Source organism: Oncorhynchus kisutch, linkage group LG23 (genome assembly GCF_002021735.2).
Source record: "Oncorhynchus kisutch isolate 150728-3 linkage group LG23, Okis_V2, whole genome shotgun sequence".
Lineage (NCBI taxonomy): Eukaryota > Metazoa > Chordata > Actinopteri > Salmoniformes > Salmonidae > Oncorhynchus > Oncorhynchus kisutch.
In genome coordinates, this window is record NC_034196.2 from 28,199,321 (window position 1) to 28,227,312 (window position 27,992).

General features: G+C 45.6%; 1 protein-coding gene and 1 pseudogene across 1 annotated transcript; both read right to left on the minus strand.

Annotated features, from left to right (window-relative positions):
• Nucleotides 1–673: 673 nt before the first annotated feature.
• Nucleotides 674–3,418, minus strand: LOC109867927 (stanniocalcin-like). Its single transcript, XM_020457259.1, has 5 exons — nucleotides 3,186–3,418; nucleotides 2,779–2,921; nucleotides 2,556–2,663; nucleotides 2,164–2,267; nucleotides 674–2,003 (listed from the first exon to the last, which is right to left on the minus strand). Exons 1-5 carry the CDS (start codon nucleotides 3,301–3,303, stop codon nucleotides 1,706–1,708), a joined length of 771 nt encoding a protein of 256 aa, XP_020312848.1. The 5' UTR covers nucleotides 3,304–3,418; the 3' UTR covers nucleotides 674–1,705.
• On the minus strand, nucleotides 2,868–27,517 carry LOC109868829 (cGMP-dependent protein kinase 1-like; annotated as a pseudogene).
• Between the last annotated feature and the right edge of the window lie 475 nt (nucleotides 27,518–27,992).

Below are 27,992 nucleotides of genomic sequence, written 5' to 3' on the forward strand. Positions count from 1 at the left end.
CAATCATTAGCCATATTATTATGACATCATAACTGATCAGACTGATTGATAAAGGACCCATTATCATTAGTTATATTGTCAGTGGTATTATCTCAACACTTGATCACAATAAACAGGACATTTTGAACCACTGCTGTATACTGGTTTCCTGGACACAGACTTGTTTGGAAAACCGGCCCTAAGTACTTGAACAGATGAGTATGTGAAAGCATAGAAAATGACTGAGAAAGTGGTGAGAAGACAGGTTTTACAGACCTGTAATTTAGACTGCTGGCTATATGTACAGAAGTCTGGTAAAGACATAGGCCTGGGGAGTTTGGCTGGGACTGGAGAGACATACAACTAGTCTTGCTGTACCAACGACTGGGCTGTACCAAGGTAGCACTGCCCCTGACCAGGGATCAGCCAACGTAGCGATGCCCCTGACCAGGGATCAGCCAACGTAGCAACGCCCCTGACCAAAGATCAGCCAACGTAGCACTGCCCCTGACCAGGGATCAGCCAATGTAGCACTGCCCCTGACCAGGGATCAGCCAACATAGCACTGCCCCTGACCAGGGATCAACCACAGGACTATATTGCCACCCATTGGATTGAAATGGGAATGACAGCAAACTTAGAAAATACCTTAACCTCACACTACACCAATGCAAATGATTAAAGATCACCAATGTTTGAAACTGTGAGCGTTTAATCACCAGTGAGTCTCGACACAAATCACCTCAGACAAAATTATGAAGATCACAAAATGTATTCATAGCAGAGAGAATGACCCCAAGCCCCAAGGTGTATAGTACCTGACTAGCACACATTCTCACACAGGATCTCAAAACATACACCACATAACCACATCTGAGGAACACAGCAAAGGATCACTCTATAATGTCTTTACACACTACAGGATCTTACATTAACACAGATGAAGACAGAGAGGGACGCGGTGAGTCCCACAACCAGCATGGTGACATCACACTGTCCCTCTGAGGTGGTGACATCCTCATAGAGCAATACATCAGCCAGTGACGTCATATCAGGATGTCAAACCCCACCCACTGGGGGAAACTCAAACCGAGTTACAACTAGATACAACACAACATCATTAATAAACATTCTGTAAGAAAATAAATATCAATAATATTATTATAATAATATACCCATCGGTCTTTAATGACTGGTCCAAACGGGGATGTTATGGCCGTAGTGGCCACGTTGAAATCCAATGGAACTACAGTGATGGTTCGTTTTCTTAGGTGGCATTTGAAATGTTTCACTTGTTAATATTAAATGTTCAGACTTTTCAATAGCTCTCATGTTTAGTCGAGTCTATTCTGAGCAGATATAATCCTCCACATTCAAGCTCTAGGTAACAGGTTTCATCTCCCCTTCATCAAGTATCAACCCACACAAAAATACCTTCAACAGCATTTACAGAGAGATGCTTCCCCAAATCAAATACTACATTACAACAGCCCCAAACTTCCATTAATAATTTAGCCTTAATCATTTGAGGGTAAAGCTATGTGTGTGTGCATGTGTGTGAAAATGTGTGTGTGTCAGTGTGCGTGTGAGTCAGTGTGTGTGTGAGCAAAGCTATCATGAGTGTGTTTTGTGTTTAAGGTAGCTGTGGTGTGTGTATGTGTGTGTGTACATGTGAATGTATGCTTAAGGTATAAGTGGTGTGTATGTCTGCCTCCTCTTCTCCAATCTACTCCATCACTCTCTCCAATGCCTCCACAGAGCGTTTCCTAGCGAATAGGTGGGTGGGGTCTCTTCCTCTCATGCTGGGCTGGATCTTGAAGGAAGGAGGCGACCCCATTGGCCAGCGCCAGCCAGCGGGGGCTGAGTTAGGACCCTGGTTAGAACCCTGGGGGCAGTGTTTGTTCTGCAGCAACTGGAAGAGAGTTTCCATGTCTGGCCCCAGCCTAGCAACAAGCCCTGCCCTGACCACAGCCACTGTCTCCTCATCACAGGCTAGCAGGGACTGGAGCAGAGTGCTGTAGTACCTGGAACACACACACACCATGTTATGACATACACACAGTACGAACACATATAAAAATGTCTGCACTCACTACTTTAAGTTGCTCTGGATAAGAGCACCTGCTAAATGACTAAAAATGTAAAAGGTTAGACACACATACACCGCGACACACACACACACACCTGTTGGGGAAGTGTGCAGGGACCTGCACCACCTCTCCAATGGCCTCAGGGTTAGAGCGAGCCACACCACAGATGTCCAGTCTACTGTAACACTCCTCCTGGACCTAAACACACACACACAATCATTTAAACTCAGAAACTAGCACTTCATGTTGACACACAGTAAAGGACGACAAGTGGCCAAGTGGTTAAGAGTGTTGGGCCAATAACTGAAAGGTTGCTGGGTTGAATCCCAGAGCCAACTAAGTGAAATATCTGTCAATGTGCCCTTGAGCAAGGCACTTAACTCTAATTGCTCTGGATATGACAAAAATGTAGAGCTCATTTCAGCACAGATAGGATGATATGAAGGCTGACATGGTGTGCATGTCTAATAAAGCAGAGGGACTGACCTCAGAAATCATTCTCTGGAAGACTCCACAGCGCCTGATGGTCTGAAAGACTTTAGACGTGACGCCGTTGGCAATACACCTCAGACTCTCCTTTACAAATGTCTTACCCTGCACACACACACACACACTGGGTTAGAGTCACTGAAGTGGGTCGTCAAAAAGTGTGTGTGTGTGTGTGTGTGTATATGTGTGTGTGTGTGTGTGTGTGTGTGTGTAGGCTTACCTGTGTGTTAAAGGTAGCTGCGGTGTGAAAGAACAGTTGACAGATATCATGCATGCCATCAGTGTCACAGGTAGAATTCTCCAGGCAGGCAAACGTACCACATCCCACGGCTAGAGCGCCATTCAAACACCTAGCCACATCCGCTAGAGAGAGAGAGAGAGAGAGAGATAACATTTTAGCAATGGTCCAGTCCTCTTGACAGAGGCTGTAATGGAATAAACTAACATACATTAAGGAATTTGCCTATATCTCTAGCCATGGCAGTGTACATATTTTTAGAAGAAAGGCAACTTTCATAACCAACTCTTGTGCATGGACCTAATACATCCTGTCTCTGCAGACTTTTCGAATAAGAAGTGCCGTTTGAATATTTTTCACAGTTGGCTAACCAGATGTAGGCTACTCACAGGGGCTGTTGGATGAGAAGCGTGCACGGCGAGGAGAAGCTTCCTCCGGGTCGGTGTCGAAGGTGGCGGCAGTTCCCAGGACGAGGAAGACCGCGCACAGGCCGAATTTTGCGAGCATCTTGTCAGATGGTGATGTTCTTCGATGGGATAGGTTGGACAGGTCGGCTTGAATTGTTGGTGGAGAACAGTTGGGCTGTTGATATCTTGTTCGCTCACTGACCGGTGTTAGTTACGGGCTGTTTTTATAGCCGTTTTTACATACATCACTAGATAACCCACGGGTTTGTCCAATCAGCGCCCGGCATCTCCAGTGGGGGTCAGCGGCGCGCGCCATAGAATGTTTCCACTGAGCTTGCGCTTTGGAACTTTTAAACTTTCCGTGCGTGGGCTTATATTTATTCATGATAGAACTTTCATTGTGAACACTGAAACTCTTGTGATGATTTTATTCCCAAGTGCACTGTGTTGTGAATTACTTAAGTAAAATACTGTATTGAAACAGGCAGGGAGGGAGCAGGCCTCGAATCCTAGCCCGAAGTCCAACGCGCTATCGACTGTGCCCCAAAAGCATGCTCAAGCAGCAGAGTCGTTATCCGCGTTTATAAACCCAGGGTCGTTATAATACTTTAAAAGTACTGCTTAATTATTTTTTGGCGGGTATCTGTACTTGACTTTACTGTTTATATTTTGGACACTTTTACTTTTACTTCACTACATTCCTAAAGAATGTACTCCATACATTTCCCCTGACACCCAGAAGTGCAAGCTACATTTTGAATGCTTAGCAGGACAGGAAATTGATCCAATCCACACACAAGAGAACATCCTTGGTCATCTTCTGCCTCTGATCTGGCGGACTCACTAAACACAAATGCTTCGCTTGTAAATTACAGTTGAAGTCAGAAGTTTACACACACCTTAGCCAAATACATTTAAACTCCGTTTTTCACAATTCCTGACATTTAATCCCAGAATTCCCTGTTTTAGGTCAGTTAGGATCACCACTTTATTTTAAGAATGTGAAATGTCAGAATAATAGTTGAGAGAATGAATTATTTCAGGGTTTTATTTCTTTCATCACATTCCCAGTGGGTCAGAAGTGTACATACACTCAATTAGTATTTGATAGCATTGCCTTTACATTCTTTAACTTGGGTCAAACATTTCAGGTAGCCTTCCACAAGCTTCCCACAATAAGTTGGGTGAATTTTGTCAGGATTTTTAGGCCTCCTTGCTCGCACACGCTTTTTCAGTTCTGCCCACAAATTTTCTGTAGGATTGAGGTCAGGGCTTTGTGATGGCCACTCCAATACCTTGACTTTGTTGTCCTTAAGCCATTTTGCCACAACTTTGGAAGTATGCTTGGGGTCATTGTCCATTTGGAAGACCCATTTGCGACCAAGCTTTAACTTCCTGACTGATGTCTTGAGATGTTGCTTCAATATATCCACATACTTTTCCATCCTTCTGATGCCATCTATTTTGTGAAGTGCACCAGACTCTCCTGCAGGAAAGCATCCCCACAACATGATGCTGAAACCCCCTGTGCTTCGTGGTTGGGATGGTGTTCTTTGGCTTGCAAGCCTTCCCGTTTTTCCTCCAAACATAACGATGGTCATTATGGACAAACAGTTATATTTTTGTTTCATCAGGCCAGAGGACATTTCTCCAAAAAGTATGATCTTTGTCCCCATGTGCAGTTGCAAACCATAGTCTGGCTTTTTTATGGTGGTTTTGGAGTAGTGGCTTCTCCCTTGTTGAGCAGTCTTTCAGGTTATGTCGATAAAGGACTCCTTTAACTGTGGATACAGGAGGCTGAAGAAATTTGGCTTGTCACCTAAAACCCTCACAAACTTTTACAGATGCACAATTGAGAGCATCCTGTCGGGCTGTATCACCACCTGGTACGGCAACTGCACCATCATCAACTGCAAGGCTCTCCAGAGGGTGGTGCGGACTGCCACCTAGCTTCTTCACGCATCGCACCGATAGGAACAAACATCTCTCTGGTAAGAAGAAGGGGGGGGGGTGTATGCCTTATGATTAACGAGACGTGGTGTGATCATAACAACATACAGGAACTCAAGTCCATTTGTTCACCTGACCTAGAATTCCTTACAATCAAATGCCGACCGCATTATCTACCAAGAGAATTCTCTTTGATCATAATCACAGTCGTGTATATCCCGCCCCAAACAGACACATTTACGGCCCTGAATGAACTTCATTTGACTCTATGTAAACTGCAAACCTGTCACGCCCTGGTCTTAGTATTTTGTGTTTATATATTTATTTGGTCAGGCCAGGGTGTGACATGGGGTTATTTTGTGTTGTGTTGTGGTATTGGGGTTTTAGTAGGTATTGGGATTGTGGCTGAGTAGGGGTGTCTAGCATAGTCTATGGCTGCCTGAGGTTCTCAATCAGAGTCAGGTGATTCTCGTTGTCTCTGATTGGGAACCATATTTAGGTAGCCTGGGTTTCACTGTGTGTTTGTGGGTGATTGTTCCTGTCTCTGTGTTAGTTATTCACCAGACAGGCTGTATTAGGTTTTCACATTTCCGTTTGTTGTTTTTTGTATTGTTTGTTTTCATCATTATTAAAGATGTCTCGATTTAACCACGCTGCATTTTGGTCCGACTCTCCTTCGACGGAAGAAAACCGTAACAAAACCACATATCCTGAGGCTGCATTAATAGTAGCTGGGGATTTTTTAACGTGGCTAATCTGAAAACAAGGCTCCCTAAATTTTATCAGCATATTAAATGCGCGATCCGGGCTGGCAAAACCCTAGATCATTGTTACTCTAATTTCCGTGACGCATATAAATCCCTTCCCCGCCCTCCTTTCGGAAAATCTGACCATGACTCTATTTTGTTGCTCCCAGCATATAGACAGAAACTAAAACAGGAAGCGCCCGTTCTCAGGTCTGTTCAATGCTAGCCTGACCAATCGGATTCCACGCTTCAAGATTGCTTCGATCACGTGGACTGGGAAATGTTCCGCATACCGTCGGACAATAACATTGATGAATACGCTGATTCGGTGAGCGAGTTTATTAGCAAGTGCATCGGTGATGTTGTACCCACAGCGTCTTTTAAAACAATCCCCAACCAGAAACCGTGGATTGATGGCAGCATTCGCGCAAAACTGAAAGCGCGAACCACTGCTTTTAATCAGGGCAAGGTGACCGGAAACATGACCGAATGCAAACAGTGTAGCTATTCCCTCCGCAAGGCAATCAAACAAGCTAAGCGTCAGTATAGAGACAAAGTAGAGTCGCAATTCAATGGCTCAGACATGAGAGGTATGTGGCAGGGTCTACAGTCAATCACGGACTACAAAAGGAAAACCTGCCCCGTCGCGGACCACGATGTCTTGCTCTCAGACAAACTAAACAACTTCTTTGCTCGCTTTGAGGACAACACAGTGCCACTGACACGGCCCGCAACCAAAACCTGCGGACTATCCTTCACTGCAGCCAACGCGAGGAAAACATTTAAACGAGTTAACCCTCGCAAGGCTGCCGGCCCAGACGGCATCCCCAGCCACGCCCTCAAAGCATTTCGCAGACCAGCTGGCTGTTGTGTTTACAGACATATTAAATCAAACCTTATCTCAGTCTGCTGTTCCCACATGCTTCAAGAGGGCCACCATTGTTCCTGTTCCCAAGAAAGTGAAGGTAACTGAGCTAAATGACTATCGCACCGTAGCACTCACTTCCGTCATCATGAAGTGCTTTGAGAGACTTGTCAAGGACCATATCACCTCCACCCTACCTGACACCCTAGACCCACTCCAATTTGCTTACCGCCATAATAGGTCCACAGACAACGCAATCGCAATCACACTGCCCTAACCCATCTGGACAAGAGGAATACCTATGTAAGAATGCTGTTCATTGACTACAGCTCAGCATTTAACACCATAGTACCCTCAAAACTCGTCAATAAGCTCGAGACCCTGGGTCTGGACCCCGCCCTGTGCAACTGGGTCCTGGACCTCCTGACGGGCCGCCCTCAGGTGGTGAGGGTAGGTAACAACATCTCCACCTCGCTGATCCTCAACACTGGGGCCCCACAAGGGTGTGTTCTCAGCCCTCTCCTGTACTCCCTGTTCATCCATGACTGCGTGGACATGCACGCCTCCAACTCAATCATCAAGGTTGCAGACAACACTACAGTGGTAGGCTTGATTACCAACAACAACGAGACGGCCTACAGGGAGGAGGTGAAGGCCCTGGAAATGTGGTGTCAGGAAAATAACCTCACACTCAATGTCAACAAAACAAATGAGATGATTGTGGACTTCAGGAAACAGCAAAAGGAGCACCCCTGTATCCACATCGATGGGACAGTAGTGGAGAAGGTGGAAAGTTCCTTGGCGTATACATCATGGACAAACTAAAATGGTTCACCCACATAGACAGTGGGGTGAAAGAGGCACAACAGCGCCTCTTCAACCTCAGGAGGCTGAAGAATTTTGGCTTGTCACCAAAAACACTCAAACTTTTACAGATGCACAATCGAGAGCATCCTGTCGGGCTGTATCACCGCCTGGTACGGCAACTGCTCTGCCCACAACCGTAAGGCTCTCCAGAGGGTAGTGAGGTCTGCACAACGCATCACCGGGGGCAATCTACCTGCCCTCCAGGACACCTACACCACCCGATGTCACAGGAAGACCAAAAAGATCAAGGACAACAACCACCCAAGCCACTGCCTGTTCACCCCGCTATCATCCAGAAGGCGAGGTCAGTACAGGGACCGAGAGATTGAAAAACAGCTTCTATCTCAATGCCATCAGACTGTTAAACAGCCATCAGTAACATTTAGTGGCTGCTGCCAACATACTGACTCATCTCTAGCCACTTTAATAATGAAAAAATTGAAGTAATAAATGTATCTCTAGCCACTTTAAACAATGCCACTTTTAATAATGTTTACATACCCTACATTACTCATCTCATATGTATATACTGTACTTTATACCATCTACTGCATCTTGCCTATGCCGTTCGGCCATCGCTCATTTATATATTTTTATGTACATATACTTTTTCATTCCTTTACACTTATGTGTATAATGTAGTTGTTGTGAAATTGTTACATTAGATTACTTGTTAGACATTACTGCATGGTCGGAACTAGTAGCACAAGCATTTCGCTACACTCGCATTAACATCTGCTAACAATGTTTATGTGACAAATAACATTTGATTTGATCACCGGGGGCAAACTATCTGCCCTCCAGGACACCTACAGCAGCCGATGTCCCAGGAAGGCCAAAAAGTGAATGAAGGACAACAGCCACCCGAGCCCCTGCCTGTTCACCCCTCTACCATCCAGAAGGCGAGGTCAGTACAGGTGCATCAAAGCTGGGGCCGAGAGACTGAAAAACAGCTTCTATCTCAAGGCAATCAGACTGTTAAACAGCCATCAGTAACACAGAGAGGCTGCTGCCTACATACAGACTCAAATCATTGGCCACTTTAGTAAATTGATCACTAGTCACTTTAAATAATGCCACTTTAATAATGTTTACATGTCTTACATTACTCATCTCATATGTATATACTGTACTTTATACCATCTATTACATCTTGCCTACGCTGATCGGCCATCGCTCATCCATATATTTATTTGTACATATTATTATATTCCATCACTTTACATTTGTGTGTATAAGGTAGTTGTTGTGGAATTGCTAGAGTACTTGTTAGATATTACTGCACTGTCAGAACTAGAAGCACAAGCATTTCGCTACACTCACATATGCTAACCATGTGTATATGTGACCAATACAATTTGATTTGAAAATCAGATCAATCATTGTGAACAGCAGCAGCAGCACAATATACTGTTTTCACTACTAACTGGCGGCATGTAGAATGGTTTAGCTGCACTCACCCCAAACCACAAGTACTTTTCATGAGAACATTCATATCTGTGATTTGGTGCATTGTGTAGGCTTATTGTTACTGAAAAGAGCCCGAAACTGTGAATATGGTTTTATGAATATTTCTGGTTTTGTGTGATCTTTGTGTCCCACCAGTCCTCCATCTTTCAAATAAACAAACAGTGTTCAGTGGCGCCTGGGCTTCTGCGCACCTCTCCTCCTCAGAACAATCACTTCTTATTAGTCTCTCTCTCTCTCTCAGCTCATAATAAGTTGCACGGACTCACTTTTTGTGCAATAATAGCATTCAACATGATTTTTTGAATGACTACTTCATCTCTGTACCCCACACATACAATTATCAGTTAAGTAATTCATTTCAAACACAAATTCAACCACAAAGACTAGGGAGGTTTTCCAATGCCTCGCAAAGAAGGTCACCTATTGGTAGATGAGTAAAAAAAAAGCAGACATTGAATAACCCTTTCAGCATGGTGTACTTATTAGTTACACTTTGGATTGTGTAGCAATACAACCAGTCACTGCAAAGATACAGGCTTCCTTCCTAACTCAGTTGCCGGAGAGGAAGGAAACCACTCAGGGATTTCACCATGAGGCCAATGGTGACTTTAAAACAGTTAGTTTAAACTGTAACTGTGATAGGAGAAAACTGAGGATGGATCAACAACATTGTAGTTACTCCACAATACTAACCTAATTGACAGAGTGAAAGCAAGGAAGCCTGTACAGAATACAAATATTCCAAAACATGCATCCTTTTTGCAACAAGGCACTAAAGTAATACTGCAAGAAATGTGGCAAAGAAATTCACTTTTTGACCTGAATACAAAGTGTTATGTTTAGGGTAAATCCAATACAACACATTACTGAGTACCATATTTTCAAGCATAGTGGTGGCTGCATCATGTTATGGGTATGCTTGTAATTGTTAAGGACTGGGGAGTTTTTCAGGATAAAACATACATGGAATGGAGCTACTGTAAGCACATCTACACTTACTCCTTACTTACGAAGGAGACAGTAAATGTTCCTGAGAGGCCGAGTTACAGTTTAGTCTAAAATTTACTTGAAAATCTATGGCAAGACCTGAAATGGTTGTCTAGTATTGATCAAGCAATTTGACAGAGCTTGAATAATTTTTTAAAGAATAATGGGCACATGTTTCACAATCCAGGTGTGGAAAGCTCTTAGAGACTTACCCAGAAGTACTCACAGCTGTAACCCCTGCCAAAAGTGCTTCTACAAAGTATTGACTTATGTAAATGAGATATTTCTGTATTTCATTTTCAATAAATTAGCAATGTCTTTGAAAAACATGTTTTCACCTGGTCATTATGGGGCATTGTGTGCAAAAAATAATATATTCTATGCATTTTGAAGGCACTGTATGTGTGTTATCAGGGGGAAAGAGGTAATTTGTGAAGGTGGCGGAGTTTCCAGGGCAACTTCTTTGGATCACTCACACACACACACACACACACACACACACACACACACACACACACACACACACACACACACACACACACACACACACACCTCTTCAGCCTATAATGAGTTAAATGATCTGATAAGGACCTCAGTGCTGTGACGTCTGAGAACGGAAATGATCCTGTTTTACCTTTCATTAACTTTCCCCTCATTCACTCTCACACTCATTCTCACACTCTTCCTCTCATTATTTCTCAAATTCTTCCTTTCACACACACTGTCACCTCTCCCTCCTTCTGGGTGTTTCTGCATGACACTGTGTTCTGTTAAGGTATTCAGAAATTTCATACAGGGTTTCAGGTTTTTATTTTGCTTATATGTTATGACTAAATGTTGTGAAACTGTACACTATTCCCCTACCCATTCAGAACATATCAACACAAACAAATCTCTAGAATATACTTTGTTTTGTAGAAAACTGTCATGAAGAGCATGTGAAAGCAACAGCTGATTGTCTAATTACCTGGAGATTCTATAATCCTCAGCTCACCCTGGCAGAGACAGCCTGTGTATCTGATAAACCCACCTGGTACACTTGGTAAACCTAGTACACCTGGTAAAAGCACCTACACCTAGGCAAGTTCGCATTCAAATGATTTTTAAAGCCTTGAGACAATGAATACATGGATTGTCAGTGGTGGAAAAAGCACCCAGTTGTCATACTTGAGTAAAAGTAAAGGAACCTTAATATAAAATGACTCAAGTAAAAGTGAAAGTCACCCAGTAAAATACTACTTGAGTAAAAGTCTTAAAGTATTTGGTTTGAAATATACTTAAGTTTCAAAAGTAAATATAATTGCGTAAATATACTTAAGTATCTAAATTAATTCCTTATATTAAGTAAACCAGACGTCCCCATTTCTTTCACAGATAGAAAGGGGCACACACCAACACTCAGACATCATTTACAAACGAAGCATGTGTTTAGTGAGTCCAGAGGATCAGATGCAGTAGGGATGACCGGGAATGTTCTCTTGATACGTGTGAATTAGACCATTTTGCTGTTCTGCTCAGCATTCAAAATGTAACGAGTACTTTTGGGTGTCAGGGAAAATGTATGAAGTAAAAAGTACATTATTTGCTTTAGTAATGTAGTGAAGTAAAAGTAAAAATATAAATAGTAAAGTACAAATACCCCATAAAACTACTTAAGTAGTACATTCAATTATTTTGACTTAGGTACTTTACACCACTGTAGATTGTGTATGTGTGCCATTCAGAGGGTGAATGGGCAAGACAAAAGATTTAAGTGCCTTTGAACGGGGTATGGTAGGCGCACCGGTTTGTGTCAAGAACTGCAATGCTGCTGGGTTTTTCATGTTCAACAGTTTCCTGTGTCTATCAATAATGGTCCACCACCATTCTAATGTTCCTAATGTTTGGTATACTCAGTGTGTGTTTTTAAGTCAGAACTCTAGATCCCAGCCAGACTCCTCATCTGGGGGCGGGTCCTCGTTGTCATCAGGGAAACAGTCAAAGTTGCCAGTGTCCAGTGGACCCTTCACCTGGGAGAGAGGAGATAGTGCTGAGTGTGTGTGCGTGTGTGTGTACTCACAGTAGGAGTGAAGGGAGGGGCCAGAGTTGCCTGTCGGAGTCCCTCCCAGTTAAAACCTTCAAACCACCTGGAGACAAACAGGAAGCAGTCACACCCAGAACCAAACAATCACACCTCTCCTTGTAGTGTCAAGACGACCTGGGCTGTGTCCGAAATGGCACCCAATTCCCTATAAACTGCACTGCCTTTAACCAGAGCCCTATGTGGCCAATAGGATTCCATTTCAAGTGAAGGCCTGAAAAGTCAATTAATGACTCTTAGGCATAGAACTGAGGCGAAATCATACCTGTTGCTTCAACTGCTCTAGTAGGAATCATGCCTGTATGGTAGCTAAAGAATTCAACTTTATATCAGAAAATATAGCTATTTCTATTCCATGCAGTCCTATTGGTAGGTAGGAACAGTAGTCATCATCACCATGGTAATTCTTACTTGTGTTTTTGGATGTCCTTCACCCCATTCTTCTGGTTCCCCACCCTCTCAGATGGGTTGCCCCTGTGCAACACACACACACACACACACACACACACACACACACACACACACTGCACAAGCACCATTTGATGAAGTCTCTATGCTCGTGTGTATGCGTGTGTAACCTGCAGAGGCGTTTGATGAGGTTGGCAGCACTCTTGGAGATCTTCTTGGGGAACTCCACCATGTCGATTCCTCTCAGGATGATGTTATAGGTCTCCATAGGATCAGAACCGGAGAACGGAGGACTGGAGAAAGAGAGGGAGAGAGAGAGGGAGGGGCGGGGGGATGCCAGAGAAACATCAGCTTAACATTTAGACTAATAAAAAGACTAATACGATCTCATCTCTGACACACACAGGTGGGTGTACCTGCCGCTGAGCAGTTCGTAGATGAGTATCCCCAGGGACCAGCAGTCAACCCAAAACATCATGTCCCTTGTTCAGAATGATTTCTGGGGCCACGTACTCTGGAGTGCCACAGAATGTCCACGTCTTTTGACCAAGACCCACCTTCTTAGCAAAGCCAAAGTCGACCTGATACACACGCATACGCAAACACGCACACGCACGCACACACTACATTGGGAGCATTTCCTGTTTCTGTGTGTCTGCAAATTAAGAAAAAGCACACTGCTGGTTTATTCAGAAATTGTATGTTGTGTCAGAGATGTTAACCGCAGGAAAAGGTGTGTGTGCGTGTACCAGTTTAGCATATCCGCTGTGGTCCAGTAGGATGTTTTCAGGTTTGAGGTCTCTGTAGATGATCCCTCTAACATGGAGGAAGGACAAGGCCTCTACAATACAGCCTGTATAAAATCTTGTTGTGCCATCATCAAATAAACCCCTGGAAGAGTCCAGATGAATTTATTTGAATAGTGCCCTATTATAGATGATCTATGGATGATCAAACTATCAACAAACTATAAAATGCATGTCTAGTGATATGCAACAAGTTACTAGGATTATGTTTAGAGCTAGGGTTATGGTTAGAGCTAGGGTTATGTTTAGAGCTAGGGTTAGAGCTAGCGTTAGGGTTAGAGTTAGGGTTATAGCTAGGGTTAAGGTTGGAGCTAGGGTTATGTTTAGAGCTAGGGTTAGAGCTAGGGTTAGGGTTAGAGCTAGGGTTAGAGCTAGGGTTAGGGTTAGAGCTAGGGTTATGTTTAGAGCTAGGGTTATGTTTAGAGCTAGGGTTATGTTTAGAGCTAGGGTTAGGGTTAGAGTTAGGGTTAGAGCTAGGGTTATGTTTAGAGCTAGGGTTATAGCTAGGGTTAAGGTTGGAGCTAGGGTTATGCTTAGAGCTAGGGTTAGAGCTAGGGTTAGGGTTATGTTTAGAGCTAGGGTTATGTTTAGAGCTAGGGTTATGTTTAGAGCTAGGGTTAGAGCTAGCGTTAGGGTTAGAGCTAGCGTTAGGGTTAGAGTTAGGGTTAGAGCTAGGGTTAAGGTTAGAGCTAGGGTTAGGGTTAGAGCTAGGGTTAAGGTTAGAGCTAGGGTTAAGGTTAGAGCTAGGGTTAAGGTTAGAGCTAGGGTTAAGGTTAGAGCTAGGGTTAAGGTTAGAGCTAATGTTACGGTTAGAGCTAGGGTTAGGGTTAGAGCTAGGGTTATGTTTAGAGCTAGGGTTATGTTTAGAGCTAGGGTTATGTTTAGAGCTAGCGTTAGGGTTAGAGCTAGGGTTAGGGTTAGAGCTAGGGTTAGAGCTAGCGTTAGAGCTAGGGTTAAGGTTAGAGCTAAGGTTAAGGTTAGAGCTAGGGTTAGGGTTAGAGCTAGGGTTAAGGTTAGAGCTAGGGTTAAGGTTAGAGCTAGGGTTAAGGTTAGAGCTAGGGTTAAGGTTAGAGCTAGGGTTAAGGTTAGAGCTAGGGTTAAGGTTAGAGCTAGGGTTAAGGTTAGAGCTAATGTTATGTTTAGAGCTAGGGTTAGGGTTAGAGCTAGGGTTATGTTTAGAGCTAGGGTTATGTTTAGAGCTAGGGTTAAGGTTAGAGCTAGGGTTAAGGTTAGAGCTAGGGTTAAGGTTAGAGCTAGGGTTAAGGTTAGAGCTAATGTTATGTTTAGAGCTAGGGTTAGGGTTAGAGCTAGGGTTATGTTTAGAGCTAGGGTTATGTTTAGAGCTAGGGTTAGGGTTAGAGCTAGGGTTAGGGTTAGAGCTAGGGTTAGAGCTAGCGTTAAGGTTAGAGCTAGGGTTAAGGTTAGAGCTAGGGCTAGGGTAGAGCTAGGGTTAAGGTTAGAGCTAGGGTTAGAGCTAGGGTTAGGGTTAGAGCTAGGGTTAAGGTTAGAGCTAGGGTTAGGGTTAGAGCTAGGGTTAAGGTTAGAGCTAGGGTTAAGGTTAGAGCTAGGGTTAAGGTTAGAGCTAATGTTACGGTTAGAGCTAGGGTTATGTTTAGAGCTAGGGTTATGTTTAGAGCTAGGGTTAGAGCTAGGGTTATGTTTAGAGCTAGGGTTATGTTTAGAGCTAGGGTTAGAGCTAGCGTTAGGGTTAGAGCTAGGGTTATGTTTAGAGCTAGGGTTAGGGTTAGAGCTAGGGTTAGAGCTAGGGTTATGTTTAGAGCTAGGGTTATGTTTAGAGCTAGGGTTAGAGCTAGCGTTAGGGTTAGAGCTAGGGTTAGGGTTAGAGCTAGGGTTAAGGTTAGAGCTAGGGTTAAGGTTAGAGCTAGGGTTAAGGTTAGAGCTAGGGTTAGGGTTAGAGCTAGGGTTAGGGTTAGAGCTAATGTTACGGTTAGAGCTAGGGTTAGAGCTAGGGTTAGAGCTAGCGTTAGAGCTAGCGTTAGGGTTAGAGCTAGGGTTAAGGTTAGAGCTAGGGTTAAGGTTAGAGCTAGGGTTATGTTTAGAGCTAGGGTTATGCTTAGAGCTAGGGTTAAGGATAGAGCTAGGGTTAAGGTTAGAGCTAGGGATAGAGCTAGGGTTAAGGTTAGAGCTAGGGATAGAGCTAGGGTTAAGGTTAGAGCTAGGGATAGAGCTAGGGTTAAGGTTAGAGCTAGGTTATGTTTAGAGCTAGGGTTAGAGCTAGGGTTAGGGATAGAGCTAGGGTTAAGGATAGAGCTGGGGTTAAGGTTAGAGCTAGGGATAGAGCTAGGGTTAGGGTTAGAGCTAGGGTTAAGGTTAGAGCTAGGGTTAAGGTTAGAGCTAGGGTTAAGGTTAGAGCTAATGTTACGGTTAGAGCTAGGGTTAGAGCTAGGGTTAGAGCTAGGGTTATGTTTAGAGCTAGGGTTATGTTTAGAGCTAGGGTTAAGGTTAGAGCTAGGGTTAGGTTTGAACCGGGATGTGGACATGAAGATAGGGTTAGGGTTGTGGTTGAGGCTAGGGTTATGCTTAGAGCTAGGGTTATGTTTAGAGCTAGGGTTATGTTTCACACTAGGGTTAGAGCTAGGGTTATGGTTAGAGCTAGGGTTAAGGATAGAGCTAGGGTTAAGGATAGAGCTAGGGTTAAGGATAGAGCTAGGGTTAAGGATAGAGCTAGGGTTAAGGATAGAGCTAGGGTTAAGGATAGAGCTAGGGTTAAGGTTAGAGCTAGGGATAGAGCTAGGGTTAAGGTTAGAGCTAGGGTTATGTTTAGATCTAGGGTTAGAGCTAGGGTTAGGGATAGAGCTAGGGTTAAGGATAGAGCTAGGGTTAAGGTTAGAGCTAGGGATAGAGCTAGGGTTAAGGTTAGAGCTAGGGTTAAGGTTAGAGCTAGGGTTAAGGTTAGAGCTAGGGTTAAGGTTAGAGCTAATGTTACGGTTAGAGCTAGGGTTAGAGCTAGGGTTAGAGCTAGGGTTAGAGCTAGTGTTAGAGCTAGTGTTATGTTTAGAGCTAGGGTTATGTTTAGAGCTAGGGTTAAGGTTAGAGCTAGGGTTAGGTTTGAACCGGGATGTGGACATGAAGATAGGGTTAGGGTTGTGGTTGAGGCTAGGGTTATGCTTAGAGCTAGGGTTATGTTTAGAGCTAGGGTTATGTTTCACACTAGGGTTAGAGCTAGGGTTATGGTTAGAGCTAGGGTTAAGGATAGAGCTAGGGTTAAGGATAGAGCTAGGGTTAAGGATAGAGCTAGGGTTAAGGTTAGAGCTAGGGTTATGTTTAGAGCTAGGGTTAGGGATAGAGCTAGGGTTAAGGTTAGAGCTAGGGATAGAGCTAGGGTTAAGGTTAGAGCTAGGGATATGTTTAGAGCTAGGGTTATGTTTAGAGCTAGGGTTAGGGATAGAGCTAGGGTTAGGGATAGAGCTAGGGTTAGGGATAGAGCTAGGGTTAAGGATAGAGCTAGGGTTAAGGATAGAGCTAGGGTTAGGGATAGAGCTAGGGTTAGAGCTAGGGTTATGGTTAGAGCTAGGGTTAGGGTTAGAGCTAGGGTTAAGGTTAGAGCTAGAGCTAGGGTTAGAGCTAGGGTTAATGTTAGAGCTAGGGTTAAGGTTAGAGCTAGGGTTAAGGTTAGAGCTAGGGTTAGGGTTAGAGCTAGGGTTAGGGTTAGAGCTAGGGTTAGGGTTAGAGCTAGGGTTAGGGTTAGAGCTAGGGTTAGGGTTAGAGCTAGGGTTAGAGCTAGGGTTAAGGTTAGAGCTATGGTTAGGTTTCACGCTAGGGTTAAGGTTAGAGCTAGGGTTAAGGTTGGAGCTAGGGTTAGGTTTGAAGTGGGATGTGGACATAAAGTTAGGGTTAGGGTTGTGGTTGAGGCTAGGGTTAGGTTTGAACCGTGATGTGGACATGAAGTAAGGGTAAGGGTTGTGGTTGAGGCTAGGGTTAGGTTTGAACCGGGATGTGGACATGAAGTTAGGGCTAGGATTGTGGTTGAGGCTAGGGTTAGGTTTAAACCGGGATGTGGACATGAAGTAAGGGTTAGGGTTGTGGTTGAGGCTAGGGTTAGGTTTGAACCAGGATGTGGACATGAAGTAAGGGTTAGGGTTGTGGTTGAGGCTAGGGTTAGCGTTGAACCGGGATGTGGACATGAAGACAGTGTTTAGGTACAAATCACATTTTATTGGTCACATGCGCCGAATACAACAGGTGTAGACTTTACCGTGAAATGCTACTTACGAGCCCATTCCCAACAATGCAGAGTTAAAAAGTAAGAAAAATATTTGCTAAAGAAAAAGGTAAATGGTAAAACAATAACGAGGCTATATACTAGGACTACCAGTACCAAGTCAATGTGCAGGGGTACGAGGGAGTTGAGGTAATACAGTAGGTACATGTAGGTAAGGGTTAAAAGTGACTAGGCAATCAGGATATATAATAAACAGAGTAGCAACAGCGTATGTTATGTGAAAAATGTGAAAGTGTGTCTTTGTGTGTGTGTGTGTGTGGCATCAATATGCATCTGTGTGTGAGCGTCTGTAGTGAGTGTATGTGTGTGTGTGTTGAAGTGTCAGTGTTGTGAGTGAGCATAGAGCCAGTGCAAGAGAGTCTGTGCCAAAAAATTAAGAACTGTTGAACTGTTCAGCAGTCTTATGGCTTGGGGTACAAGCTGTACAGGAGCCTTTTGGTCTCAGACTTGGCGCTCAGGTACCGCTTGCCGCGCGGTAACAGAGAGAACAGTCTAGGATTTGGGTGGCTGGAGTCTTTGACAATTTTTAGTGCCTTCCTCTGACACTGCCTAGTATAGAGGTCCTGGATGGCAGGGAGTTCGACCCCAGTACTGGGCCAAACACATTACCCTCTGTAGCGCCTTGCAGTCAGTTGCCAAGTAGTTGCCGAGCAGGTGATGCAGCCAGTCAAGATACTCTCAATGGTTCAGCTGTATAACTTTTTGAGGATCTGAGGGCCCATTACAAATATTTTCAGACTCCTGAGGGGGAAGAGGCGTTGTTGTGCCTTCTTAATGACTGTGTTGATGTGTTTGGACCATGATAGGTCCTTAGTGATGTGGACACCGAGGAACTTGAAGCTCTTGACCAGCCTTTTTTGACTACAGCCTTGTTGATGGGAATGGGGGTGTGTACTGCCCTCCATTTCCTGTAGTCCATGATAAGCTGCTTTGTGATGCTGACATTGAGGGAGAGGATGCTGTCCTGGCACTACACTGCCAGGTCTCTGACCTCCTCCCTATAGGCTGTCTCATTATCGTCGGTGATCAGGCCTAACACCTTCATGTCGGCGGCAAACTTAATGACGGTGTTGGAATCATGCGAAGCCATGCAGTCGTGGGTGAACAGGGAGTACAGGAGGGGACTGAGCACGCACCCCTGAAGGCCCCCCGTGTTGAGGGTCAGCGTGGCGGATGTGTTGTTGCCTACCCTCACCACTGGGGAGTCCAGGATCCAGATGCAGAGGGAGGTGTTGAACGCTGAGCTGTAGTCAATGAACATTGAGACTGTGTCATCTGATGATCTGTTGGGGCGGTATGCAAATTGGAGCGATTTGGAGTGGGATGATGGTGTTGATGTGAGCCATGACCAGCCTTTCAAAGCATTTCATGGCTACAGGGACTATGGTGGTTTGCTTGAAATATGTAGGTTTTACCGAATGGGTCAGGGAGAGGTTGAAAGTGTCAGTGAAGAAACTTGCCAGCTGGCCTGCGCAAGCTCTGAGTACACGTCCTGGTAATCCATCTGAATGTTAACCTGTTTAAAGTTCTTACACACATCGGCTACAGAGTTCGTGATCATACAGTCATCTGGAACTGCTGGTGCTCTCATACATGGTTCAGTGTTGCTTGCATCGAAGTGAGCATAGAAGGTATTTAGCTCGTCTGGTAGGCTAGCGTCACTGGGCAGCCCTCGGCTGGGTTTGCCTTTGTAATCTGTGATAGTTTGCAAGCCCTGCCACACCCAACGAGCATCAGAGCTGGTGAAGTAGGATTCGATCTTAATCCTGTATTGATGCTTTGTCTGTTTGATGGTTCATAGTAGGACATAGCAGGATTTCTAATAAGCTCTAGAGCAGTAGCTCTAGCCTTTAGCTTAGTGCGGATGTTGCCTGTAATCCACGGCTTCCGGTTGCGATATGTACGTACGGTCACTGTGGGGATGATGTTGTCAATGCACTTATTAATAAAGCCGGTGACTGATGTGGTAAACTCCTCAATGCCATCGGATGAATCCCGGAACAAATTCCAGTCTGTGCTAGCAAAACAGTCCTGTAGCTTAGTATCCGCTTCATCAAACCACTTCTGTATTGAGCGCGTGTCACTGTTACTTTCTGTTTGAATGTTTGCTTATAAGAAGGAATCAGGAGGATAGAGTTATGGTCAGATTTGCCAAATGGAGGGTGAGGGAGAGCACTGTATGTGTCTCTGTGTGTGGAGTAAAGGTGATGTAGAGTGTATGTGTCTCTGTGTGTGGAGTAAAGGTGATCTATAGTGTATGTGTCTCTGTGTATGGAGTAAAGGTGATCTAGAGTGTATGTGTCTCTGTGTATGGAGTAAAGGTGATCTAGACTATGTGTCTCTGTGTATGGAGTAAAGGTGATCTAGAGTGTATGTTTAAGGTCCTATACAGCTTGTTGAGTGTGGTTTTAGTGCCAGCATTGGTTTGTAGTGGTAAATAGACAGCTACAAAAAAAATTGGGCCTGGTCCATAAAATTCAATATGAAGTAGACATCCTCATCCAAATGGAGGTTAGTGATCGCTCTTCTGATGTCCAGTAGCTATTTTCAGTCATAGAAAATGATGGTGGAAACATTATGTACAAACAAGTTACGATCAGGGCAAAAACCCTCCACAAAATAGCACAATATTGGTCAGGAGACCATAAAACGTCCGCTTTCCAATGCAGCTCCATTGTGGTTGATGTTAGGGTTAAACTGGGATGTGGACATTAAGCAAGGGTTAGGGTTTTGGTTGAGGGTAGGTTTAAACTGGGATGTGGACATGAAGCAAGGGTTAGGGTTTTGGTTGAGGGTAGGTTTAAACTGGGGTGTGGACATGAAGCAAGGGTTAGGGTTTTGGTTGAGGGTAGGGTTAAACTGGGATGTGGACATGAAGCTAGGGTTAGGGTTTTGGTTGAGGGTAGGGTTAAACTGGGATGTGGACATGAAGCTAGGGTTAAGGTTTTGGTTGAGGGTAGGGTTAAACTGGGATGTGGACATGAAGCTAGGGTTAGGGTTTTGGTTGAGGGTAGGGTTAAACTGGGATGTGGACATGAAGCTAGGGTTAGGGTTTTGGTTGAGGGTAGGGTTAAACTGGGATGTGGACATGAAGCAAGGGTTAGGGTTTTGGTTGAGGGTAGGGTTAAACTGGGATGTGGACATGAAGCTAGGGTTAGGGTTTTGGTTGAGGGTAGGGTTAAACTGGGATGTGGACATGAAGCAAGGGTTAGGGTTTTGGTTGAGGGTAGGTTTAAACTGGGATGTGGACATGAAGCTAGGGTTAGGGTTTTGGTTGAGGGTAGGGTTAAACTGGGATGTGGACATTAAGCAAGGGTTAGGGTTTTGGTTGAGGGTAGGGTTAAACTGGGATGTGGACATGAAGCAAGGGTTAGGGTTTTGGTTGAGGGTAGGGTTAAACTGGGATGTGGACATGAAGCGAGGGTTAGGGTTAGGGCATAGCTGGTTTGGCAATTTGTTTACAGTCAGGTTTTACTTGCAGTTCACACACCCACCTGTCTCTCAGTAGAGTCCACAGTTCTCCTCCCAGACAGGCCTCCAGCAGCATGTACAGATATTTAGAGTCCCTGAATGTCCTATACAACCTGGACAGGACACACAGCGTCAGTGTGTTTGTGTGTTTGTGTGTACCTGACGGTGAAGGGGCTGTGTGGTGTGTGTACCTGACGGTGAAGGGACTGTGTGGTGTGTGTACCTGACGGTGAAGGGGCTGTGTGGTGTGTGTACCTGACGGTTAAGGGGTTGTGTGGTGTGTGTACCTGATGGTTAAGGGGCTGTGTGGTGTGTGTACCTGACGGTGAAGGGGTTGTGTGGTGTGTGTACCTGACGGTGAAGGGGTTGTGTGGTGTGTGTACCTGACATTTAAGGGGTTGTGTGGTGTATGTACCTGACGGTGAAGGGGTTGTGTGGTGTGTGTACCTGACATTTAAGGGGTTGTGTGGTGTGTGTACCTGACATTTAAGGGGTTGTGTGGTGTGTGTACCTGACGGTGAAGGGGTTGTGTGGTGTGTGTACCTGACGGTTAAGGGGTTGTGTGGTGTGTGTACCTGACAGTTAAGGGGTTGTGTGGTGTGTGTACCTGACAGTTAAGGGGTTGTGTGGTGTGTGTACCTGACGGTGAAGGGGCTGTGTGGATCTGTGTTTGTGTGTACCTGACATTTAAGGGGTTGTGTGGTGTGTGTACCTGACGGTTAAGGGGCTGTGTGGTGTGTGTATCTGTGTTTGTGTGTACCTGACATTTAAGGGGTTGTGTGGTGTGTGTACCTGATGGTGAAGGGGTTGTGTGGTGTGTGTACCTGACGGTTAAGGGGCTGTGTGGTGTGTGTACCTGACGGTTAAGGGGCTGTGTGGTGTGTGTATCTGTGTTTGTGTGTACCTGACGGTGAAGGGGCTGTGTGGTGTGTGTACCTGACGGTGAAGGGGTTGTGTGGTGTGTGTACCTGACGGTGAAGGGGCTGTGTGGTGTGTGTACCTGACGGTGAAGGGGTTGTGTGGTGTGTGTACCTGACATTTAAGGGGTTGTGTGGTGTGTGTACCTGACGGTTAAGGGGCTGTGTGGTGTGTGTACCTGACGGTTAAGGGGTTGTGTGGTGTGTGTACCTGACGGTGAAGGGGTTGTGTGGTGTGTGTACCTGACATTTAAGGGGTTGTGTGGTGTGTGTACCTGACGGTTAAGGGGCTGTGTGGTGTGTGTACCTGACGGTTAAGGGGCTGTGTGGTGTGTGTACCTGACGGTGAAGGGGTTGTGTGGTGTGTGTACCTGACATTTAAGGGGTTGTGTGGTGTATGTACCTGACGGTGAAGGGGTTGTGTGGTGTGTGTACCTGACATTTAAGGGGTTGTGTGGTGTGTGTACCTGACGGTTAAGGGGCTGTGTGGTGTGTGTACCTGACGGTTAAGGGGTTGTGTGGTGTGTGTACCTGACGGTTAAGGGGTTGTGTGGTGTGTGTACCTGACGGTGAAGGGGTTGTGTGGTGTGTGTACCTGACATTTAAGGGGTTGTGTGGTGTATGTACCTGACGGTGAAGGGGTTGTGTGGTGTGTGTACCTGACATTTAAGGGGTTGTGTGGTGTGTGTACCTGACATTTAAGGGGTTGTGTGGTGTGTGTACCTGACGGTGAAGGGGTTGTGTGGTGTGTGTACCTGACGGTTAAGGGGTTGTGTGGTGTGTGTACCTGACGGTTAAGGGGTTGTGTGGTGTGTGTACCTGACAGTTAAGGGGTTGTGTGGTGTGTGTACCTGACGGTGAAGGGGTTGTGTGGTGTGTGTACCTGACGGTGAAGGGGTTGTGTGGTGTGTGTACCTGACGGTGAAGGGCTGTGTGGTGTGTGTATCTGTGTTTGTGTGTACCTGACATTTAAGGGGTTGTGTGGTGTGTGTACCTGACGGTTAAGGGGCTGTGTGGTGTGTGTACCTGACGGTTAAGGGGCTGTGTGGTGTGTGTATCTGTGTTTGTGTGTACCTGACGGTGAAGGGGCTGTGTGGTGTGTGTACCTGATGGTGAAGGGGTTGTGTGGTGTGTGTACCTGACATTTAAGGGGTTGTGTGGTGTGTGTACCTGACGGTTAAGGGGCTGTGTGGTGTGTGTACCTGACGGTTAAGGGGTTGTGTGGTGTGTGTACCTGACGGTGAAGTGGTTGAGTGGTGTGTGTACCTGACGGTGAAGGGGTTGTGTGGTGTGTGTACCTGACGGTTAAGGGGTTGTGTGGTGTGTGTACCTGACGGTGAAGGGGTTGTGTGGTGTGTGTACCTGACATTTAAGGGGTTGTGTGGTGTATGTACCTGACGGTGAAGGGGTTGTGTGGTGTGTGTACCTGACATTTAAGGGGTTGTGTGGTGTGTGTACCTGACGGTTAAGGGGCTGTGTGGTGTGTGTACCTGACGGTGAAGGGGTTGTGTGGTGTGTGTACCTGACATTTAAGGGGTTGTGTGGTGTATGTACCTGACGGTGAAGGGGTTGTGTGGTGTGTGTACCTGACATTTAAGGGGTTGTGTGGTGTGTGTACCTGACGGTTAAGGGGCTGTGTGGTGTGTGTACCTGACGGTTAAGGGGTTGTATGGTGTGTGTACCTGACGGTGAAGGGGTTGTGTGGTGTGTGTACCTGACATTTAAGGGGTTGTGTGGTGTATGTACCTGACGGTGAAGGGGTTGTGTGGTGTGTGTACCTGACATTTAAGGGGTTGTGTGGTGTGTGTACCTGACGGTGAAGGGGTTGTGTGGTGTGTGTACCTGACGGTTAAGGGGTTGTGTGGTGTGTGTACCTGACGGTTAAGGGGTTGTGTGGTGTGTGTACCTGACGGTTAAGGGGTTGTGTGGTGTGTGTACCTGACGGTTAAGGGGCTGTGTGGTGTGTGTACCTGACGGTTAAGGGGCTGTGTGGTGTGTGTATCTGTGTTTGTGTGTACCTGACGGTGAAGGGGCTGTGTGGTGTGTGTACCTGACGGTGAAGGGGTTGTGTGGTGTGTGTACCTGACGGTGAAGGGGCTGTGTGGTGTGTGTACCTGACGGTGAAGGGGTTGTGTGGTGTGTGTACCTGACATTTAAGGGGTTGTGTGGTGTGTGTACCTGACGGTTAAGGGGCTGTGTGGTGTGTGTACCTGACGGTTAAGGGGTTGTGTGGTGTGTGTACCTGACGGTGAAGTGGTTGAGTGGTGTGTGTACCTGACGGTGAAGGGGTTGTGTGGTGTGTGTACCTGACGGTTAAGGGGTTGTGTGGTGTGTGTACCTGACGGTGAAGGGGTTGTGTGGTGTGTGTACCTGACATTTAAGGGGTTGTGTGGTGTATGTACCTGACGGTGAAGGGGTTGTGTGGTGTGTGTACCTGACATTTAAGGGGTTGTGTGGTGTGTGTACCTGACGGTTAAGGGGCTGTGTGGTGTGTGTACCTGACGGTGAAGGGGTTGTGTGGTGTGTGTACCTGACATTTAAGGGGTTGTGTGGTGTATGTACCTGACGGTGAAGGGGTTGTGTGGTGTGTGTACCTGACATTTAAGGGGTTGTGTGGTGTGTGTACCTGACGGTTAAGGGGCTGTGTGGTGTGTGTACCTGACGGTTAAGGGGTTGTGTGGTGTGTGTACCTGACGGTGAAGGGGTTGTGTGGTGTGTGTACCTGACATTTAAGGGGTTGTGTGGTGTATGTACCTGACGGTGAAGGGGTTGTGTGGTGTGTGTACCTGACATTTAAGGGGTTGTGTGGTGTGTGTACCTGACATTTAAGGGGTTGTGTGGTGTGTGTACCTGACGGTGAAGGGGTTGTGTGGTGTGTGTACCTGACGGTTAAGGGGTTGTGTGGTGTGTGTACCTGACGGTTAAGGGGTTGTGTGGTGTGTGTACCTGACAGTTAAGGGGTTGTGTGGTGTGTGTACCTGACAGTTAAGGGGTTGTGTGGTGTGTGTACCTGACGGTTTAGGGGTTGTGTGGTGTGTGTACCTGACGGTGAAGGGGCTGTGTGGATCTGTGTTTGTGTGTACCTGACATTTAAGGGGTTGTGTGGTGTGTGTACCTGACGGTTAAGGGGCTGTGTGGTGTGTGTACCTGACGGTTAAGGGGCTGTGTGGTGTGTGTATCTGTGTTTGTGTGTACCTGACGGTGAAGGGGCTGTGTGTTGTGTGTACCTGACGGTGAAGGGGTTGTGTGGTGTGTGTACCTGACGGTGAAGGGGCTGTGTGGTGTGTGTACCTGACGGTGAAGGGGTTGTGTGGTGTGTGTACCTGACATTTAAGGGGTTGTGTGGTGTGTGTACCTGACGGTTAAGGGGCTGTGTGGTGTGTGTACCTGATGGTTAAGGGGTTGTGTGGTGTGTGTACCTGACGGTGAAGTGGTTGAGTGGTGTGTGTACCTGACGGTGAAGGGGTTGTGTGGTGTGTGTACCTGACGGTTAAGGGGTTGTGTGGTGTGTGTACCTGATGGTGAAGGGGTTGTGTGGTGTGTGTACCTGGCGGTGAAGGGGTTGTGTGGTGTGTGTACCTGACGGTTAAGGGGCTGTGTGGTGTGTGTACCTGACGGTGAAGGGGCTGTGTGGTGTGTGTACCTGACGGTTAAGGGGTTGTGTGGTGTGTGTACCTGACATTTAAGGGGTTGTGTGGTGTGTGTACCTGACGGTGAAGGGGCTGTGTGGTGTGTGTACCTGACGGTGAAGGGGTTGTGTGGTGTGTGTACCTGACGGTGAAGGGGCTGTGTGGTGTGTGTACCTGACGGTGAAGGGGCTGTGTGGTGTGTGTACCTGACGGTTAAGGGGTTGTGTGGTGTGTGTACCTGACGGTGAAGGGGTTGTGTGGTGTGTGTACCTGACGGTTAAGGGGTTGTGTGGTGTGTGTACCTGACGGTGAAGGGGCTGTGTGCATCCATCATGATGCGTCTCTCTGAGTGGATGTGGCCCTGTTGGCTGGTGTCCAGAATGTGACGCTTCTTTAGAACCTTCAGAGCAAAGGACCGACTGGTGTCACTCTTTAACTGAACCTGAAGACACACACATTATACAAATTAAACATACACACACACAGGCATTACAGACACACACTCATGTAAGCACACACACATTATATACACACACACTCACACTTACCAGCTGGACGCGACTGAAGCCTCCTAGTCCGAGGGTGCAGATGACGTGGAAATCAGTGAGAGACACACTGGAGAAAAACCCTGCCTCTGCCTCCAACCTTGATTGACAAGGGGTCAATCAATTGCCCGTTATCTTTCACTGTAATTAGCGAGTCTATATGGTTATATACAGTTGAAGTCGGAAGATTACATACACTTAGGTATTAAAACTCGTTTTTCAATCATTCCACAAATTTTCTGTTAACAAACTATAGTTTTGGCAAGTCAGTTAGGACATCTACTTTGTGCATGACATAAATAATTTTTCCAACAATTGTTTACAGACAGATTATTTCACTTATAATTCACTGTATCACAATTCCAGTGGGTCAGAAGGTTACATACACTACGTTGACTGTGCCTTTAAACAGCTTGGAAAATTCCAGAAAATGATGTCATGGCTTTAGAAGATTCTGATAGGCTAATTGACATAATTTGAGTCAATTGGAGGTGTACCTGTGGATGTACCTGTTGAACAACAGCAAAGGATCTTGTGAAGATGCTGGAGGAAACAGGTACAAAAGTATCTATATCACAGTAAAATGAGTCCTATACCGATATAACGTGAAAGGCCGCTCAGCAAGGAAGAAACCTCTGCTCCAAAACTGCCATAAAAAAGCCAGACTACGGTTTGCAACTGCACATGGGGACAAAGATCGTACTTTTTGGAGAAATGTCCTCTGGCCTGATGAAACAAAAATATAACTGTTTGGTCATAATGACCATCGTTATGTTTGGAGGAAAAACGGGAAGGCTTGCAAGCCAAAGAACACCATCCCAACCACGAAGCACAGGGGGTTTCAGCATCATATTGTGGGGATGCTTTCCTGCAGGAGAGTCTGGTGCACTTCACAAAATAGATGGCATCAGAAGGATGGAAAAGTATGTGGATATATTGAAGCAACATCTCAAGACATCAGTCAGGAAGTTAAAGCTTGGTTGCAAATGGGTCTTCCAAATGGACAATGACTATTATTCTGACATTTCACATTCTCATAAAGAAGTGGTGATCCTAACTGACCTAAGACAGGACATTTTTACTAGGATTAAATGTCAGGAATTGTGAAAAACTGAGTTTAAATGTATTTGGCTAAGGTGTATGTAAACTTCTGACTTCAACTGTACATCATAAACTGAATTTACTAAACTCGGTTTTGTGAAAGAAGAAAGAGTGAGAAAGAGAGTGAGAGTGGAAGATGGGAATTTTAGAGTTGTAGCGACACTTACTTGGTGTTGAGCTCATCATTCTGTCTGCTGTTGACATCATCCAGCCCTCCAATCAGATGCATGAATGACCTGGAACAGGGGAGGGGTAGGGTTACACAACTCCACATCAACCAATGAAGAACCATTAAATTACACGCACACACTCTCTCTCTCTCCTGGGTTCTCTCACTCTCTGTCAACGACCAGACAGGTGACTTCTCTACTGCCGTGACACTGGCCGTACGAACATCTTCCCTGGTGGGAGAGAAATATGAAGTAATCTTTATCTTTATCTTCCCTTTGCCTAACAAAACTCTACTCTTATTATTTGAGACTGTATGTTTGTTTATTGGTTGGTGTGTTTGGTATGTTAAATGCACTCATACATTGTATGTCAGATTTGTGTTTGGATGTCCATTAAAGCTGCTTGTTGTTTAGTGTTTAGCAGTGCTGTTGTCTCACCCTTTCAGCGCCTGCTCTCCAAACCAGTCCCCCCTAGTGAGAGTTGTTCGAAACTCTAGCTCCTCTTTGATTGTTTTCTGCTGCGTGACCTTTACC